Consider the following 21,914-nt stretch of genomic DNA (forward strand, 5'->3'; position numbering starts at 1 on the left):
GGCCTACCCTGACTTCTTGCAGCCCTTCGCACTGTACACCAATTGAAGCCTTTAAGGACTAGGGGTACTATTGGCTCAGGTACAATGAGGAAGAGAGTGGGTGATCACGTATGCTAGTAGGTCACAGAGACACAGAGGATCTGGACAATTACAGTTCACTCAAACTAAAGTTTCTGGTGCTAGTATGGGCCATGACTGAGAAGTTTGCTCAGTATTTGTCGGGGTCAGAAATACACATGTGGATGGACAAGAACCCCCTGGCCCATCTAGAAAATGCAAAGCTGGGAGCTCTAGAACAGTGGTGGCTCTCAAGGATGTCTAAATATCAGTACAAGATCTCCTATCGGTCCCAGAATACGCATGCAGATGCCATGTCCCGAATCACCCAAGCGGGACCAAAAAAAGACTTAGATGAAGAGCTTGAGAGTGAAGAGATCCCGGATTTTAAGCAGTTCTCTGCGGCTGTAGTAACCACTCAGGAGTCTAGAGAAGAGCCCAGACTCACCCAAATTCTTGGTCGCTCAAGGGACGAGTGGATACACCTGCAACAGTCCGATCTAGAGCTGGCAAGACTGAGGAAGTGGGTTGCCCTGGTGCAAAGGCCTGAACAGGAAGCTAGGGCTGCTTTGACCCCAAGTATCCTGCAGATCTTCGGCCAGTAGGAAAGGCTCTTCCTGAAAGATAGCCTGCTGTGCCGAAAGATTCAACTACCTTGAGAATTCGATGTTACCTGGAAAGTAGTGGCTCCAGAAGTGCTGATAATGCAGCTGGCTAAAGAAGCTTATGAGAGGGGTGTCCACTTCGGTGTAGAGAAGACCTTTCAGTGGTTGCAACGACTGGTGTACTGGCCTTAATTGTGGCAGAAGGTCAAAGGAGTTTCCCAAATATGTAATCGGTGTGAGCTGAACAAACCTCGGAACAGAGGGCTCCTATTTAGGATATCCGAACCTATGCGCCTTTGGAAGTCCTGATGATCGGAACTTCATACAATGGCTACGGATATTGCTTGGTTATGACTGATCACTTCACCATGTTTGCAGTGGTGACTCCGACGCTGGATCAGACAGCCAAAGCCAAGGGGCGTGCTTCCAGGGGCAAGTGATGGATGAACTGTATTGTATCTAAGGAATTGACAAATCGAGAACCTGGTTGAGCAGAAGTTTCGGGAAGTGGAACATTCAAGTCAATCTCCAGTGTCAAAAGGACAACTTCCTTCAGCCAGGGGACTGTGTATTGGTGCAGGCCAAATGACCCGGGAACAAGCTGCATCATCACTGGGAGGCGGTACCCTACTGAGTGGTAGTGAGGAAAATTCACCCGAATAACTCAGTCTACAAGGTTTTTCCTGAGGGAGATGACGCCGTGGCACCTCGGGTGTTGCACAGAAATATGACACTGCTCTTCTGCAGCAGAAGGCCATAATGAGGCAGGGCCCTCAACAGAATTAGCTGAGGTCATGCTAAGTGAAGTCTTAGAGGAAGAGGGAGAAAGGCTTGCAGGGTCAATGAGTACTCCGGAGATGCCGTTGCCGCTCTCAAGTGTTAGAGAAAACTAACTTGGAGTCTATTTGCCAGCTCCAGTGGCTGAGTCTCCAAGTATTCCAGACGCGCCTCTATAGGAAGAGCTCAGCTGGACTGAGCTAGCCAACGCTGGAATTCCCCCTAATTGTCTGGTCCCACATACAGCAGAAGACCAAGGAATGCATTCAGCTGTTGGCCGAACTTGGCATACCTGTAGGGAAATTTCAACTCTCGCCTGAGGACTAGTGAGCAAAAAGGGGGCAGGAATGTAACAAGAAGCCATGACATATCTGGAGGATTTTTGCAGGAGGTGCCATTGATGAGGAGATATTGCCATCTGCTGGCCAGCTGAAATCAAGTGGAAATAAAGTAAGGCTACTTTCACACTAGTCCGTCGGTACTGGCCGTTGCAAACTGTCGGCCCGACGTACAGTGTGACTGATTAGCACAACGTGGGCAGCAGATGCAGTTTTACAACGCATCCGCTGCCCCATTGTAATGTCCGGGGAGGAGGGGGCGGAGTTCCGACCGCACATGCGCGGTCGGAAATGGCGGACTTGACGCACAAAAAAAGTTACATGCAACTTTTTTTGTGCCGACGGTCACACGACGGATGCGATGTGTGGCCATATGTCGCAATGCATCGGTAATACAAATGAATGGAGAAAAAAACGCACACTCCAGGCACATTTGCAGGACGCGTTATTTCACCAAAACGAGGCATTGCAACATCCGTCACACGCTAGTGTGAAAGTAGCCTTAGCTTGTAGGTTTGCAAGGGGAGTGACCTCATGTGCTGGACTGAATCAGGTGACCCACAGGAAAGACTTCCCTGCTATAAAAGCTCTGTGCACTCATCCATGTGTGATAGAAATATTTATATCATGTAGATCTCACTTGCATGTATATTCCTTTAAATCACATATACTTACACAAAAGCAAATATATATCTATCTACACAGCTACTTTATAATCAATTGCTTAAAATGGCTGACATAAACTAATATAAGCCAGACAGACTGTTCGGTGTTTTCCACCCAAAAAGCAGAAGAACTCCAGATGTATTAAGTGCTGATGAGTCGTCTCAACTTTGTCCCAGATGCAGAGAACTTCATTTTAGTTGCATGATCAGCAGTCATATGTGCATTAATCACAATATTCCATATATATCAGATAACCAATAACTGAATTGTATGTTAATTAACTAACTGCCCAAACCACACCTTTCTATATGCTATTATAAAAACTATGTATCAGGAAATAAATCTCCAGTCTTTGATTGAATGTCAAGCTGTCATCACGTGTCAGACTCATTCATTCTTAAGGGCTCATAAATAATAATTGGGAGCGGCCGCAGCACACACGGGTAGATTTATCCAACCCAAATTTCCATATCAAGTGGCGCCCCCGTGAGGCCGGACGAAGATATCACAGGAGGTGATCCGGCTGACCGCACAGACGAGGGTGCGGGCCACGGCCTTGGCCCACGGGACGGAGACTGCAGCTCCATCAGAGTAAGGTAAGAAAATTCTATCATCTTACCTGAATGTCCCCTGTGCCCAGTCCGGGTCTGTACCTTTAGCCGGTCAGGTGTGGTCACCACCGCATTCCCAGGTAGTGTAAAAAGTCCGAGCCTGAACCTAAACCCTGGGATATAAGCCAAGGTGTCTGCTGTGTGCCGTGTATATGTTCTGTGTTTGTGTAACATCCGGGAGAAGAAAGGAACAGTGACTGTTTGTGGTTGCTGGGTAACAGACCGCAGGAGGTCAAATCGCTCGATAAGTTATTGCAGGATTCCCGTGCATAGGAGGGATAGTTAATCCCGGGGCAGTTGACCCCAGGCTCCAGGCACGGGTAGTGGTAACTTAGAGGGCTACTGCAGATTCCCGTAGTGCCGACTATCTAGTTAGATAGCTTGGACCGGGGTGGTAGAAATCCCACCTGTTGTGTTTCTCACTCAGGTGGCCCGGGCATAGGTGTGCTCAGTGCGATTGGCAGTAGTCTGTTTTCCCAGCGCTTCTTGCACGTGTCACAAAATAATAAAGAGGGTGTCGAATCTCCTGGATGTCAATGTTCTTTGTCTGTTAATGTCATGTATTGTTGCTTGACTACATAGAATTGAAAAAGAAGTTTTTTTTTCTTCACTCTCCCCGTCTGTTCTCTATTTAGAACTTCCCCTCCTCCATGCAGTTAGGAGAAATATATGCATTGTAAATCACACGGTCACAACCGTTTTTTTGTCTTTTTTTCCTATTCTTTTTGTGGCTAAATTTTCTGTTTTTGCATATATCTGGTTATGGTATAACAGTTATTTGAAGAGGTGAAACTAAATGATATCTATCATTTTTTTTGTGACATACATGATTTTTGGTATAACAGCAGCTGCTGATAAAAAGGGGAAGTGTGTGTCTGACTGCATTTGAGCGCAGCGTACAGAAAAAAAAAAAAAGGAGGGGGGAGAAGAGAAGCCGTTTTTAATTTTATTTTATTTTCTGTTTTTTGTTGCATTTTTTAAGTTTTTAGACTTAAGTTTTTCAAAATTTCTTCTCTTTTCTGCCTCTTCATTTTTTTGTTTAAAAGGGTTTTTTTTATTTATTTATTTTTCTTCCTTCTCTGTGAAGATCCTGAGTCTTGGATCGTGTACCCAGTTTTTTTTATGGTTCTTTTACGTTTTGATTTCAACATCTTGCATCAATTTTTTTGAAAGCTCCCTTTTTCTTCTATTTTTCTTGTTTTTATATACTTACCTACTTACCTACTTGAGATTTTTATTGTTGTTTTTTATTTCTCTTTTTGCAATGGGGAATAATTTGGCCAAGCAACAGGAGAGCCTTTTGCTTCCTGATGAGAAAACGGCTCCTCAAATAGTAGCGGAGCATGAAGGTGTCAGATATGTGAAGAATTACAGGCAGCTCATGAAAGTATGTGAAATCCATAAGAACGGCAGAATTCAAGCTGCAGAATGGCATGACGTAGAAAGGAAAATAAGGGAAGTTAGCTGATGTTACATTGCTCAATGCTGATACGTGGTATACAGTAGCAGCAGAGCTTACATTGTTTAGGTGGTACTGAAAGATATGTGAAGGAGTCAGGAAGTGATTTTTATGTGTACAAAGTAGGGAAAGGTGTTAAACCATCAGCACCTCCCCCATATGGGGATGAAAAATATTGGGTGTGTGCAGTCTGCACCCAGCAGAATCCATTGTACAGGGAGACTTGCTCAGCATGTGGTGCGCCGCGCCCAAACTTGGTACAGGGAGATGGCACTGTTACTCTGACAATGCTGGCACGGGCTGCATCAAAGGAGAAGGAATTCTCTCCTTGTCTTTCTCCTTCATCTTTTTCCTCTCCGCCTTCTGCACTGCCCTCTCCTCCTCCTCTTTCATCTCCACCTCTTTCTCCTCCTCTTTCTCTTCCTCACCCTTTTTCTTCTTCACCTCCTCCTCCTACACTACACCCACCTCCTTCACACTTTTCATCTCCTCCTCTCTCTCTCTCTGAAGCACTCTCCCCCTCCTCTGAATCACCCATCTTTTCCTCACTCAGTTGCTCCCTCCCACCTTTCATCTCCGCTTTCTGGGCCACACTCTCCTTCTCCTGATCTACTGCCTGTCAGGCAGGTGCTGAGTCCAGGCAGTGTGGTGTCTCTGTATCCAGTGCTCACAGCACAAGGCACATTCTATGTTCCCAATACAGCCCAGCCTCTGACAGTCATGGTATCGGGGGAGGAAGGTGGAGATCCCCCAGTAGAAGGCACCCCCCAAGCCGCAGCAGGCTTCCCCCAGGCAAACCCGGCAGCAGGCAGCTCAGGTCCGGGGACAGGGGGGGAGAGACAGGCATCAGATGGTGATCAGTATCCCCGGTCAGAGCAGCCAACATTCACACCACAATGGAACTATAATCCTCCACAGCCTCAGCAGGGTGGGAACACATCCTCTCACAAAAAGACAATATCCAAGACCGCTTATCAGCCACTGCATGACCCCAGTGCACCCTATCATAACTATTCCTCTGATGAGGATGAAGAGGGGACTTCATACATGCTACCCAGTACTAGAAAGAAAAACCCACGGGCACCTAGGAGACAGGGGCAGATAGAAGCACCACCATTACACTATGTGCACTTCACCCCAAGTCAGGTGACCAGCATCCTCAACAATCTTCCAGATCCAGAGATGCACCCCATGCCATTCTACAGAAGAATACAGCAGAACCAGCGCACATATGCAGCCACCTGGAATGATCTGTGGGCAGTGATGGAGATAAAGGCAGGTGATGCCTTCTGGCCAATCATGAAAGAGCACTTCAAGCTTTCAGCAGACTTAGACGTACATGCCTGGGAGTCAGGGCCGAAGCTGATTGAACAACTCAGAGAGTGGGCCAAAGGCAGGCTGGCCGGACAGGCCCTCAGCTTACATGACATGAGTCAGGAGAAGACAGAGACTGTGGAGAAGTTTCATGGCAGAGTAATGCAGGTTTTCCAGGACCTGGGCTTCACCATTCATGATCAGATACACAGGCAGATGTTGGCACAGGCCTTTGTGCATGGACTCAGAGAACCAATCAAGAAGCCACTGATAGTGGCTAGGCCCGAGTACAGGTCAATAGCAATGGACACCCTGCTCACCGTAGCCAAAGGGATTGAGTCCCAACCAGGAGTGCGGAAGACAACACCCCTTATGGCGGCCATAGACTCTGAAGAGCCACCGCAATACCGAGACAGAAGGAACGTCAGATGTTTCAACTGCGGCAAATTGGGTCATTACCAGAGCCGGTGCAGAGCTCCATCACAACCCAAGACCCTGCCCAGAGGAGCAAGCCGAGGAGCAGACAAGGTGGACAGTGAAGCGCCCCATCCATAGGACAGGGGCAAGCCAGGTCCGCAAGACACCACGCTCCTGACATGCAAAACCCCTTCAGCAGGACCAACCCGTCAAATTACCCTGAAAGTGGATGGCGTTGTCAGGTCTTTTCTTGTGGACACTGGTGCAGCCAGAAGTGTGATGAGACATGTGGAACTCCCTGACCCTACCTGCCTATCAGAATCCTCTGTGTCTTGCGTAGGCATCGACGGTCAAGTCAGAAATTCTCAGCTTACAAAGCCTCTGAGCGTGTGCACTCAGCCAGGACACTCTATCCTGTCCCAGTTTGTGGTGTCAAGAACCTGCCCACTCAACCTACTGGGGGCAGACCTTCTACAGAAACTAAAAGCAACCATAGTGTTCCAGGAAGATGGGACCGTGACCCTTTCTTCACCTCTGACCCAGGAAGAGTCAGTCATGCTGGCAGCCTTACAGGAACCTCAAACAACCCATGAAGGCCTACCCAAGGAGGTACTGGACGTAGTACCAGAAAGTCTATGGTCTAAGGGACCCCAAGATGTGGGAAAACTTCAAGTTGCCCCGGTGCGGGTATCACTCAAGCCAGGTACTCCATATCCTCGTAAGGCCCAGTATCCCTTGTCCATCGCACAGAGTCAAGCCGTCTCCGACCAATTGAAGGTGTTCCTGGAAATGGGGGTCGTTGTCCCCTGCACATCTCCTTGCAATACCCCGCTTTTCCCCGTCAAGAAAAAGACTGTAAAAGGAGAGCCAGCCAAGTTCAGAATGGTACATGACCTAAGAGCGGTGAATGACGCTACAGTATTTGAAACTCCAATTGTGCCAAATCCACACACCCTGCTCTCAAATGTGCCTTCCACAGCAACAGTGTTCACGGTGATCGACCTGGCAAATGCTTTCTTCAGTGTTCCCCTCCATCCAGACGACCAGTTCCTGTTTGCCTTCACGCATCAGGGGGCACAGTACACATGGGCGGTGATGCCCCAGGGGGCCCAGAACAGCCCCTCGCAATTCACCAAAGCAATGTCCACAGTTCTCGCCAACTGGATCACAGAACATGCAGAAGTGACCCTGCTACAATACGTGGACGATCTACTCCTTTGTGCAGTTGACTTTGACACGTGTAAAGCACATTCCGTGTCTCTCCTACTCTACCTGGCGAAACAACACTGCAAGGTCTCGAAGAACAAAGTCCAGTGGTGTCTGAAGCGAGTTACATTCCTTGGGCACTGCATTGCTCACCAGACTAAACACCTGACAGATGACCGGAAGACCACAGTGGAGAGGATGGCTCCCCCAAGATCTCCAAAGGCACTACAAGCTTTTCTTGGTCTAGTATCGTACTGCAGAACCTGGATCCCTGATGCCTCAGTCCTAATGCAACCTCTGTATGACTGCGTTAACGTAACCCCGTTCCTGCTAACAGATGTGGCCTTCAGTTCGTTCAAGAAGCTAAAAGACTCAGTAGTCTCAGCGCCAGCGCTAGGCCTACCTGACTACGAGAAGCCATTCCGTCTCTACCTGATGGAGAAAGAAGGCCATGCTACTGGAGTCCTGACACAGACTCACGGGGGAAGACAGAGACCTCTAGGCTATTTTTCAGCTCGCCTGGATCCAGTTGCAAGGGGAGCCCCCTCCTGCATGAGAGCAGTATTTGCAGCACACGCCCTCCTGGACAAAACAACTGACATCATTCTTGGACATGCACTGGAAATCCTGGCTCCACATGACATCTCAGCAATTCTCAACCAAACCCAGCCAAAACATCTCTCCACAGCAAGACATCTTCGTCTACAGTGCTCGCTACTACTGCCTGACAACGTCACCATCTCCAGATGTACAGTCCTCAATCCAGCCACTCTACTCCCACTCCCAAGGGGGGATACAGATATGGACCCTCCAGATCAAAATCTGCATGATACCTTCCACAAGGATCTGGATTTGCTCCCACCAGATGATCATGATTGTTTCAGCATCATGCAACAGGAAACAGCAGGACTACTCAATGTGGCAGAAGAGCCACTGGCCAACCCAGAGTTGATCCTCTATGTAGATGGCTCCAGATTTGCAGATGAAGGAAGATTTCACACGGGATGTGCAGTGACCAGCAATCAAGAAATCCTGTGGTCCAGGAGTCTGCCACCTAGCCTGTCAGCCCAAGAAGCAGAACTGATAGCGCTGACGAAGGCTTGCCAGATTGCAGAAGGCAAAACTGCGAACATTTACACCGATTCAAGGTATTCGCATGGCATAGCACACGACTTCGGACCCATCTGGGCTGCAAGAGACTTCATCACAGCAAGCGGAACAACCGTAAAGCATCATGGCGCTATTAAAAACCTACTGAGCGCACTCCAACTCCCAAAAATGGTGGCAGTACTGAAGGTCAAAGCACATGGAAAACTGAACACAGTAGAGGCACGGGGCAACAACATGGCAGATATGGCAGCCAAAGAAGCCGCCAAAGGAAGACAGTATGGAGAAATGGGAGAGGTCGTAGAGCTGGACGGCTACTACGTGGCAACTGAGGACAAGACACCAGATGAGATGACGTCTTGGGATCTATTCAAGAAGTTGCAAGAACAAGCCCCAAAGGAGGAAAAGGAGAATTGGATGCGGAAGGGTGCAACACATCAAGAAGGAAGAGTATACTCAATGGACTACAAACCCTGTTTACCCCGAAGCATGTACCCTATGGTGGTCCAGTGGGCACATGGGCCCACGCACAGATCAAAGACACAGATGAATGATCTGATTGGTGCTTACTGGTTCGCTCCAGGGATCTCCACCCTAACAGCCAAGTTCACTAGCAGCTGTCTGACCTGCAGCAAATGCAACCCTGGAAGAATGGAGAAAGTTCCCACACATCATCTCGCCAGACCGCTGTACCCCTTCCAGAGGATCCAGGTAGACCACATCCAGATGCCGCCAAGTGGAGGATTCGAATATGCCCTTGTGGTCGTGGACGTGTTTTCAGGATGGCCAGAAGCTTTCCCAGTGAGGAATCAGTCAGCAAAGACTACTGCAAAGAAGTTACTCTCAGAGATCGTGTGCAGATACGGGGTCCCAGAAGTGATAGAGAGTGATCAGGGGCCCGCATTCACAGCAAACCTCACAAGGGAGATCTGGTCAGCAGTAGGGTCAGACTTAGGCCTACACACTCCCTACCACCCCCAGAGTAGCGGGAAAGTGGAAAGACTGAATGGGACACTCAAAAACAGGATGTTAAAAGTTGCCCAAGAGACACGTAAACCGTGGCATGAAACACTCCCCATCGCACTGTTTAGTGTCAGGCACACTTCCCGGGGCCCAGAAAAGTTGTCACCTCATGAGATTCTGTTTGGGTCCAGCCCTCGGTTAGGGGTATTCTTCCCTCAGCAGTTGACAATGCAATATGATACTTTGTCTGCTTATGTAATTGAACTCCCCAAGAAACTTGCTAACATCCATTCTCGAGTTTTCTCTTCATTACCAGATCCAGGATCGGTACCCGGTTCACACTCCCTGAAACCAGGAGACTGGTTGTTGGTGAAGAAGTTTGTGAGGAGAACGCTTGACCCCAGATTTGACGGTCCCTTCCAAGTGCTGCTGACGACACCAACCTCTGTGAAACTAGAGGGAAGGCCCACTTGGATCCACTCATCGCACTGCAAGAAGGCTCCCGTACCAGAAGATACGCCTAAGCCAGAATGATCCTGATGATGGAAAAGACAGTCAAGGAAACAACAAACCTGATGCCGCATCTCCTCCTGGACGAACCTATCTGAATTCAGATTCACCCACCTGATGGCTCCTCCAATCCTGATGACGACGAATATGTGGAACTTATCGCACAGAGTCGCCAATATGAGACCATGCATGTTTCTACCCCCGTTTAGGGACAGATCTCCTGATCGCTCATTGCGAAAGACTGTACAGAGTAGGGCGTAGACACTAGGTTTGCGTCGGATCGCCGGCAGCACAAAAGAGTTGCAACGCTTTGGGACAGGAGGCTAGGCTTAGGGCAAGTGATATCTAAGGGGGGCTTGTGATAGAAATATTTATATCATGTAGATCTCACTTGCATGTATATTCCTTTAAATCACATATACTTACACAAAAGCAAATATATATCTATCTACACAGCTACTTTATAATCAATTGCTTAAAATGGGTGACATAAACTAATATAAGCCAGACAGACTGTTCGGTGTTTTCCACCCAAAAAGCAGAAGAACTCCAGATGATGAGTTGTCTCAACTTTGTCCCAGATGCAGAGAACTTCATTTTAGTTGCATGATCAGCAGTCATATGTGCATTAATCACAATATTCCATATATATCAGATAACCAATAACTGAATTGTATGTTAATTAACTTACTGCCCAAACCACACCTTTCTATATGCTATTATAAAAACTATGTATCAGGAAATAAATCTCCAGTCTTTGATTGAATGTCAAGCTGTCATCACGTGTCAGACTCATTCATTCTTAAGGGCTCATAGATAATAATTGGGAGCGGCCGCAGCACACACGGGTGGATTTATCCAACCCAAATTTCCATATCACATGAGGAGATTTGGTGACAGGGAAGGAAGCGGGGCAGACGTGAGACCAGAGTTGCAGGACTCAGTGGGGAGTCTCAGTGGCGTAGGAAGGGGGGTGCGGGAGGGTGCGGGGGGGGGGGCGCGTGCCGCCCCGGGCGGCACAATGCGGGGGGCGGGCATCTTTTCAGTCAGTGCAGGGCCAGGCAGTGCAGGCACATCGGGGTTAAGAACGCAGCCAGCGAGACATTGTTTTGTGGGAAGAGAGTTCTCCTGCTCTCCCGCCCGCCCCTCCCTGGCTGCTGAACTTATCAGGACAGATGCAGATTCTGGAGGAGCTCCTTCCTTGCCGCCCTGAGTGAGTGCGATGTATCTTTGTATTCTGACAGTCTGGGTGACCTGGGGCGGCCACAGCTGATATACTGTATATTATATACTTCAGCAGCCGCCCAGGCCCCCAACACCTGTCCTGTATATGTATATACTGTATCTGTACAGCCTGTATGACAGTATATATAATATATATACAGGACAGGTACTGGGGGCCTGGGCGGCTGCTGAAATATATACACTGCAAAGTACCATCACTCCCCTGTATATATACAGTGGGGCAAAAAAGTATTTAGTCAGTCAGCAATAGTGCAAGTTCCACCACTTAAAAAGATGAGAGGCGTCTGTAATTTACATCATAGGTAGACCTCAACTATGGGAGACAAACTGAGAAAAAAAAATCCAGAAAATCACATTGTCTGTTTTTTTAACATTTTATTTGCATATTATGGTGGAAAATAAGTATTTGGTCAGAAACAAAATTTCATCTCAATACTTTGTAATATATCCTTTGTTGGCAATGACAGAGGTCAAACGTTTTCTGTAAGTCTTCACAAGGTTGCCACACACTGTTGTTGGTATGTTGGCCCATTCCTCCATGCAGATCTCCTCTAGAGCAGTGATGTTTTTGGCTTTTCGCTTGGCAACACGGACTTTCAACTCCCTCCAAAGGTTTTCTATAGGGTTGAGATCTGGAGACTGGCTAGGCCACTCCAGGACCTTGAAATGCTTCTTACGAAGCCACTCCTTCATTGCCCTGGCGGTGTGCTTTGGATCATTGTCATGTTGAAAGACCCAGCCACGTTTCATCTTCAATGCCCTTGCTGATGGAAGGAGGTTTGCACTCAAAATCTCACGATACATGGCCCCATTCAATCTTTCATGTACCCGGATCAGTCGTCCTGGCCCCTTTGCAGAGAAACAGCCCCAAAGCATGATGTTTCCATCACCATGCTTTACAGTAGGTATGGTGTTTGATGGATGCAACTCAGTATTCTTTTTCCTCCAAACACGACAAGTTGTGTTTCTACCAAACAGTTCCAGTTTGGTTTCATCAGACCATAGGACATTCTCCCAAAACTCCTCTGGATCATCCAAATGCACTCTAGCAAACTTCAGACGGGCCCAGACATGTACTGGCTTAAGCAGTGGGACACGTCTGGCACTGCAGGATCTGAGTCCATGGTGGCGTAGTGTGTTACTTATGGTAGGCCTTGTTACATTGGTCCCAGCTCTCTGCAGTTCATTCACTAGGTCCCCCCGCGTGGTTCTGGGATTTTTGCTCACCGTTCTTGTGATCATTCTGACCCCACGGGGTGGGATTTTGCGTGGAGCCCCAGATCGAGGGAGATTATCAGTGGTCTGGTATGTCTTCCATTTTCTAATTATTGCTCCCACTGTTGATTTCTTCACTCCAAGCTGGTTGGCTATTGCAGATTCAGTCTTCCCAGCCTGGTGCAGGGCTACAATTTTGTTTCTGGTGTCCTTTGACAGCACTTTGGTCTTCACCATAGTGGAGTTTGGAGTCAGACTGTTTGAGGGTGTGCACAGGTGTCTTTTTATACTGATAACAAGTTTAAACAGGTGCCATTACTACAGGTAATGAGTGGAGGAAAGAGGAGACTCTTAAAGAAGAAGTTACAGGTCTGTGAGAGCCAGAAATCTTGATTGTTTGTTTCAGACCAAATACTTATTTTCCACCATAATATGCAAATAAAATGTTAAAAAACAGACAATGTGATTTTCTGGATTTTTTTTTCTCAGTTTGTCTCCCATAGTTGAGGTCTACCTATGATGTAAATTACAGACGCCTCTCATCTTTTTAAGTGGTGGAACTTGCACTATTGCTGACTGACTAAATACTTTTTTGCCCCACTGTACACTGCACAGTACCACTGCCCTGTATATATACACTGCACAGGACCACTGCCCTGTATATATACACTGCACAGGACCACTGCCCTGTATATATACACTGCACAGTACCACTGCCCTGTATATATACACTGCACAGTACCACTGCCCTGTATATATACACTGCACAGTACCACTGCCCTGTATATATACACTGCACAGTACCACTGCCCTGTATATATACACTGCACAGTACCACTGCCCTGTATATATACACTGCACAGTACCACTGCCCTGTATATACACACTGCACAGTACCACTGCCCTGTATATATACACTGCACAGTACCACTGCCCTGTATATACACACTGCACAGTACCACTGCCCTGTATATATACACTGCACAGTACCACTGCCCTGTATATACACACTGCACAGTACCACTGCCCTGTATATATATATACACTGCACAGGACCACTGCCCTGTATATATACACTGCACAGTACCACTGCCCTGTATATACACACTGCACTGTACCACTGCCCTGTATATATACACTGCACAGTACCTCTCCTCCTATCCTGTATATATACACTGCACAGTACCTCTCCCCTGTATATACACACTGCACAGTACCACTGCCCTGTATATATACACTGCACACTACCATCACTCCCCTGTATCTATACACTGCACAGTACCTCTCCTCCTATCCTGTATATATACACTGCACAGTACCTCTCCTCCTATCCTGTATATATACACTGCACAGTACCTCTCCTATCCTGTATATATACACTGTAGAATTTGCAATAGCTGTCACTCATGTTAGAAGTGAAATCTGGCATTGTACTATACCTAGATTTCTCTGCCGTATCTGGGCATCATGAATCGTGGTATGTGTTAAAGGGGGGACCCACTGAGACTCTTTTGCCCGGGGCCCTCAAAAACCTGGAGCCAGCCCTGGGGGTGGGTCACCGGGCTGCGGCCGGCGCTGCAGCTGTTTAACGCTATTGACGTGCGGGCCCGCGCCCGCACGTCAATAGTTAACAGCCGCCAGCCAATCTGAGGCTGGCAGCTGACGTCAGTCCCAGTGTGCATGTCGCCGGCGTCTGACATCATTGTCAGTCGCCGGCGAGTGCACGCTTCAGCTGCGTGGAGAGAGCAGGAGCGTGGTCAGGTAAGCAGAACTTGTTTTTTATTTTTGCAGTCCCGATCATGTGGTGGTAACATTCACCGGCGAAACAATTAAAGTTCTACATCTGAGGTCTTATTCCTGCTGGGGGAAGGGGGGGGGGGGGGGGGGCGCCAAGCTCGGGAACAGCCCCGGGCGGCAAAAGCTCTAGCTACGCCTCCGGGGAGTCTACCCCATCCAGGTGTTGTTCACTGTCTGGCAAGGTCCAGATTCCCCAGAAGATATCCCCAAAAACAGTGTACACTGGTCAGAGCCAGAAGCTGCGTCCTGCGCTGGTTAAGTCTCCAAGGCCCAACTCCGTCTGTCAAGAGCTGATGCCCAGCCCTCTCCCCCTTGAGCCTGAGAGACGTCTGCCGATGGTAAAGCCGAAAAGATCCGTATGGAGACTGCGACAGGAGAGGCACACCTGCGATTGCGAAGGAAACGTGCAAGAGAGCAAGACCATCACTTCCAGCTATCATCAACGGTATCGGGTTCAGCTGGGACTAGGAGTACAGGTTGGGGGTGGGCCGGTTGATACATTGGAGGCTCAATGGGCTTTAATAGACTACATAAGGAAGAGACTTGCGGCCTAGCAGGAAAACCTGGTAACCCCTGCTAGGGCCAGAGCATTGAGTGAGAACTCACGTGTAGTGATGAGCGAGTGTACTCGTTGCTCGGGTTTTCCCGAGCACGCTCGGTTGACCTCCGAGTATTTATGACTGCTCTGAGATTTAGTTTTCATCACGGCAGCTGAATGATTTACAGCTAGTACATTCACTCATCACTAATCACATGGTGACTCCCAAGACTGGGCGCACCACCTTTGTGAAAAGGACACGAACGTTAACTAGTGAAAGACTTGCTTGTTTATTCTAAAAGTTTTATATTCCCTCTTCTGTAAAAATTGCATAGCTACTAACACATTGTTTAAAACTTAGTGCATTACAATGTAATTTGAGGTCATCAGAATCTCTCACCTCTCTAGTAAGCCGGAAGAGGATCTCCAGGGTGAGGTGTAATATACTCTCTGCCATCTTGTCTCTGTCCATATCCATCCTTGAAGGGTCAAGGCAGATGTTGTAGTAGATGTCAATGTAAAAGATAAAATTTATCAGGAACCTGAATGGAAAGAAGGTGAGATTATGTACAATCATACAAAATACTATAGAAAAAAACAACAAATTACTGGGTTGGTGCTGCTAGTTGAGAGCAATAACCTAAAATGTAGAGTTCAGACTAACACCATTACAGGTGGCTCTTCATGGTCTTCCCTCTATGCAGCGACACCGGTTTCCTCTCCCTCCATGCAGGTACACTGGCATATTGACTGCCCCAGCCAAGCGGTGTGGTCCCCAGCGTGTCCCCTTCTTCCTGGCTTGTGTGTGGAGCGTGGGGTACTCGGTACCGGGTCCTTCGGTTCACAGGAGGATGTCACGGTGGCTGACCCGGTCCGTGGCCCTGGGACGTCCGTGTAAAAGGGAAAGGTCTTTAAGGGGAATGTTCGTGACGCCACCTGTGGTATTAGGTCAGGGTGACCGACACTGCTTTAAGGAGTCCGCTGGGGTGATGTTATGGCAGCTAGATGGTATACCTTCCCACAGGTGAAGTGTACCCCCAGGCTTCCCGGTGTGTAGATGGTGAATGCGCCGCATGTGCGTACCGCACCTCACAGTACTCACTCCCATGTTCTTAAGGGGGCAGGTTTCGCACATAGTAAAATGCCTCCAGCCAATAGCTGGGAGGCATTTAGTTTAAGAGTACACCTGCAAGATGGCTCCCAGCCAATAGCTGGGAGGCATCTTGTTGAAAAGGCACCCTCCCCAATAGGGTGATGTTAAGCACTGCAATGAATCATTAGTGAGTGAGTGAGGTGGTCTCCTAGTGAAATTGTGAGGTCCCCTCATACTGATGTGGCCAGTGCCCTAAACCCGTAGTCCCTGGTCATTGTGCGGACAAACCTGAATCCAAAAGTCCTGAACCTTGTCTTTGGTCCTTGTCCTAGTGCGGCCAGTCCCTGGATCAGTATCTGAGACCTGTGTGTCTGAATGTGTGATATCTGAGGCCCCTGTGTATCCGCACTGTAACCGTTCTATAGAGCAGGGGTCCCCAACTCCAGTCCTCAAGGCCCACCAACATGTCATGTTTTCAGGATTGCCTTAGTCTTGCCCAGGTAATAATTGCATCACCTGTGCAATGCAAAGGAAATCCTGAAAACATGACCTGTTGGTGGGCCTTGAGGACTGGAGTTGGGGACCTCTGCTATAGAGGATCCATAACTTAGTAGTCTGAATGGAGCCCAAGACCTATCCGTGTCTGTGTACCTGACCTCTGGGGTCAGCAGATGCAGTACCGTGGACTGCAGCCGAGCATGACTCCACCATCAGGAGCTCCAGTGAACACCTGGAAGCCCGCTACACCCCTCCTATGTAAGCCTGGCACAGTGGGCCCACAAATCACGTGTGCCACCTTCGTGCGTAACACAGATACCAAGTATCTTTCAAGTTTCAGTTGGAATTACAAAAAAAGTTAAAAATGAATATAGATTAAGGGGTTATTGAATAGTACAATTCAATACACTGCCTATTGGTTTCCAATGGAAATCCAAAAAGAAAGAGGGACAAACTATGTATAGCTGCCACGGCAAAATTCTTGACATGCCCTTAACTGCACCCATAGCCAGACCCATGTACTATTTTTCCTACCCTCACTAGAGCAGATAATAATAATCTTTATTTATATAGCGCCAACATATTCCGCAGCGCTTTACAGTTTAAAGGGGGCATGATGGCAGTCAGGGACATTCAGCAGACTGCCTGGGATGACAGGATATAGACCCAAATCTGAGACTGTTCTGCTGTATTCGGGATGGTTGAAACCAGTAGCGTAGCTAGCAGGGGGGCAGAGGGTGCGGTCGCCCCGGGCCCACCGCTCACAGGGGCCCACCCGGAGCAATGCTACACTTAATTATATCAGCGTGCACAGCCCGCGGTAGAGAAGAGGGAGACATGATCTCTCCCTGCACTACTGAGGGCAGTGGCTGAAGAGAGAGGAGCATTTAGCATATTCCCCAAAGCCCCCTCCCCCCCCCTCATGCTGATACACGCCGAGTACCAGCACTGTACCTGACAGCTGCCTGCCTCAGTATACTGAAGACACGCTGAGGGGGCATGCAATGTCTGCTGCAGAGCAGACAGGATGAAGCATCTTTTCCCAGTGAGACTGGAGAGGAGCAGGACACAGTGGTGTGAGTACAGCTCACACTTCTACTCTATCTGCTGCTCTCCTGACAACACCCAGCAGGATTCCTGTGCTGTATCTGCAGTTACTAAAGCACTGAAGATTTATGGCGGCTGGTCAGTAATGTGCACTCAGAGTGAGTGACCCTGGCTGCAGGACCCCACAGATGAGGATATACAATATGTCTCTTTCCTATATATACCATATATGAGAAAGAGTCAACTATCCTCATGTGTGGGGTCCTGCAGCCAGGGTCACGTCTTTCAATGCACATTACTGACCAGTCTTGTCAGTGTATATATGTATATGTATATATAGAGATATATATATATATATATATCTATATATAGATATATATATAGATATATATATATATAGATATATAGATATATATATAGATATATATAGATATATATATAGAAAAAAACAGGAACAGCATCTAGTACTACCTCAATGGTGTGCAAAGCTCTCCCAACCAGCAGTCCAAACGGCCTCCAGTAATAATATCAAAAAAAGAAAAGCAGCACAAAAAATAATACAAAAAGTGGACTTTATTGCCTGAGCAGGCGTGGCAACGTTTCGGATATAAGAATCCTTTTTCAAGCAGTGAACATGTGAGTGAGACCTCTCTTTATACAGATACTAAACATATCCAATTAAAGCATTCATTATATTCAATATCATAAATGCTGAATCTAAGATTGGGGTGTTACTGGATAGAATCCTTAATCCAATTGCGAGTTGTGCGGAGTCTTTTATTCGGGACACTACAGACTTCCTTGAGAAAATTAATGATATTGAAGTGACAGGTGAGGTGATGTTGGCGTCTTTTGACGTTACATCACTTTACACGTCCATAGATCATGATCGAGGGTTGAAGGCAATCAATAAAAAACTTTTGACTACACAATACTCTGTGGAAGCGAGACGGTTCATAATTCAGCTATTAGAATTGGTTTTGACCAAGAATTATTTTTTATTTGGTGACACTTTTTATTTGCAATTACGCGGGACCGCCATGGGCGCAAACATGGCGCCCGCGTATGCAAATATAGTTATGAGTGTCCTTGAGGAGGACCTCGTCTATGTGTCCCACCACTTTTGCTATGTGGCTGCGTGGTGGAGATACATAGACGATGTCTTCCTCATTTGGACTGGGACCGAAGACATGTTACGAGAATTTCATGATTATTTGAATGGGATTGATGAAACGATTAAATTTACCCTTGTATACTCGGATACAAATATACAGTTTTTGGACGTCAATGTCCGAATTGAGAATGACAGATTAGTCACTCAGTTATATACAAAGACAACTGATAAGAATGACTTATTGATGTACAATAGTCAACATCCTCGGAAAACAAAGGAATCTATTCCGTATAGTCAATTATTGCGAATAAAAAGGATTGAAAGCGATACAGGCTCTTTGGAAAAATCTACTGAAGCAATTTTAAAAAAATTCTCTGATAGAGGGTATCCAAAAAAGCTTCTACAGAAGCAGAAGGAAAAAGTTGATATACTACCTAGAAAGGATCTATTTACGAAAAAGACCAAAGTAAAGGAGCTTGATCGCATTCCTTTTGTGACCTCCTTTTGTGAGGAAAGCAATAAAATTGCTGATATTGTATGTAAACACTGGAGGATGCTACATAGCTGTTTACCTCAAGTGAATGAATTCTCAAAACCTCCAATGTTTTCATATAAGAGAAATCGTACTGTTGCCTCCACATTGATCAAATCAGATATAGGTTCCTTCAAGAAACAAGGCCAAAAACACACTCACTGGTCGGAGTAGAAGGGGGTGTTATCCGTGTTTATCGTGTGTCAATTGTAGTTTGATTCTTAAAGGTTCAAATTTTTTTCATCCCATTACCAATGAGGAGTTTAAAATTCAACATTTTTTAACATGCGATTCTGTTTTTGTTATCTATCTATTACAATGTCCATGTTCCCTATGGTATGTCGGTGAGACTACGTGTGATTTTAAAACTAGAATTAATCAACACCGACATACCATAAGGAAAAAACGGATGGACTTACCTGTGTCAAAACATTTTGTAGAAAAATCTCACACTGAAAGAGAATTGCGCTTTCGAATTATAGATACAATACCTATGCAGAGGAGAGGGGGAGATCGGGTGCAGTTACTTAAGAGGAGAGAACTTGAGTGGATTAAGAGGTTAAATACCTTAAAGCCACATGGTCTTAATGTAGACTACAAACTTAGTCAGGTCATGTAGAATATATGTTGGTGTCTGTCCTTTATCAATATATGGTTGTATGTAATTTATGGGGAATTTAATCTATTCCTTTGTTCTTGTTTATTTTTCAGATGTTCCATTCCTTGAATCATATGGTATCAAGAATAAATGTTTTTCTATAAAAAGAATTTTTTCTTTTGTGCCTATGGGGTGACTGATTCTCTATGTTTATTTGTATGTTTTTTGTATAACTTTATTTTAGGTCATTTAATACTTATGTCCTTTACATCCCCTGGTTCTCGCTTTATTATTTGTTGTTTTCTTTTGAAAATTAAATGATAAGAAAAAATAATATGATAGCATAATAAACTTTGAATATCATTTATGAGGTCTGGTGTGTTTTTGTCATGAGTCTGATATGTTGTGACCATGGATATGGGTCGTATTGAGTCATTAGTGGGTTGGAGCTATGCGGGGGGGCACCACCCCCAAATGTCTCTATTCCCACATGGAGGTACGGGGTGCCCCACTTGATTGGGGAGGGTATCCCGGCCCTTATGACTTTTAGGGGCTTGTGCCCTGACCCTTTAAATCCTGCTGAAGGCACAACTTGATTCATTTCTAGCACAATATGGAGTTTCCTATCAATGCTCTTAGGTGTTAAAAAATTTTTATTTATTATTTTTTTTTTTTTTTTTTTTTAGTTAATTAGAATAACGAGAGCGGGGTGATGTAAATCGGACATAGTTTGACCTCTTTGCTATTATTATTTATTGTAGTGATTCAGCACTCCATACAGCGGTCTTTCCCTTGTATAAGATGGCGCCGCAGTCCTTTTGGTAGTACTGCGCAGCTGCGTGCCTGTGTATTATGGGTTCGTTGGCTGTGTAGTCACAGACATGCGCAGTAGGTGTGTTAGGACGATTTCTCCCTTAAACAAGATGGCGCTGCAGTCTTCTTGGCGGTACTGCGCAGCTGCGTGCCTGTGTACTATGGGTACGCTGGCAGTGATGTCATAGACATGCGCAGTGAGTGCGCTAGGACGCCGAAGACATGGGGGCATGTATGAAAACAACGCTGTAAGTTTGATAGAACCATGATTCTGGGGAATGGAGCACCTGGATTTTATGAGTATTAATTGCTCATTGAGCAGAATTTTAAGATTAATCACAGGATGTGTAATGCATTGTATTTATGAATAATGAATGTTTTAGGTGAAGCACTGATTACACTACTGCACTGATTTTTGTAATATTGGTTTTTACACTGATTCAGCATTTATGATATTGAATATAATGAATGCTTTAATTGGATATGTTTAGTATCTGTATAAAGAGAGGTCTCACTCACATGTTCACTGCTTGAAAAAGGATTCTTATATCCGAAACGTTGCCACGCCTGCTCAGGCAATAAAGTCCACTTTTTGTATTATTTTTTGTGCTGCTTTTCTTTTTTTGATATTATAGATATATATATATATATATATATATATATATATAGATATAGATATATAGATATAGATATAGATATATCTATATACATAATTGTCTAAGGGTCACTTCCGTCTGTCTCCTGCCACGGTTATTCGTTCGCTGATTGGTGTCGGCAGCTGCCTGTCATGGCTGCCGCGACCAATCAGCGACGGCCACAGTCCGATTAGTCCCTCCCCTACTCACCTGCACTCACTGCCCGGCGCCCGCTCCATAATCCCCCTCCGCTCACTGCTCACACAGGGTTAATGGCAGCGGTAACGGCCCGCGGTGTAACACGCTCCGTTACCGCTGCTATTAACCCTGTGTGTCCCCAACTATTTACTATTGATGCTGCCTATGCAGCATCAATAGTAAAAATAGGTCATGTTAAAAATAATTAAAAAAAACCTGCTATACTCACCCTCCGCCGCCTTTCCCGCTACTCTGGACGCTCCCGGGACCGCTCCATTGCAAGCGGCAGCTTCCGCTCCCAGGGCTGGTGTACGACAAGGACCTGCCGTGACGTCACGGTCATGTGACCGCGACGTCATCATAGGTCCTGCTCACACCAGCCCTGGGAGCGGAAGCATTCGCTTGCAATGGCGCGGTACCGGGAGAGTCCAGAGAAGCGGGAAAGGCGGCGGAGGGTGAGTATAGCAGGACTTCAACGGGCTATAGGTGAGTATATGTTTATTTGTTTTTTAAGTCCCTATACTACGTGGCTCTGTGCTGGGCAATATACTACATGGCTGG

At 46.5% G+C, this 21,914-nt stretch overlaps 1 protein-coding gene across 1 annotated transcript in view; it reads right to left on the reverse strand.

Moving 5' to 3' along the window:
- Positions 1-15,363, reverse strand: part of LOC138664116 (zinc finger protein 271-like) — a 58,509-nt gene extending 43,146 nt beyond the window's left edge. The window contains exon 1 of the mRNA XM_069750548.1: positions 15,226-15,363. Coding sequence (XP_069606649.1) covers positions 15,226-15,303 — 78 coding nt within the window. The 5' untranslated portion in view covers positions 15,304-15,363. The remainder of the gene's footprint in view (positions 1-15,225) is intronic.
- Positions 15,364-21,914: the final 6,551 nt, after the last annotated feature.

This window comes from Ranitomeya imitator, chromosome 2 (assembly GCF_032444005.1).
Source record: "Ranitomeya imitator isolate aRanImi1 chromosome 2, aRanImi1.pri, whole genome shotgun sequence".
In the NCBI taxonomy this organism is placed as follows: domain Eukaryota; kingdom Metazoa; phylum Chordata; class Amphibia; order Anura; family Dendrobatidae; genus Ranitomeya; species Ranitomeya imitator.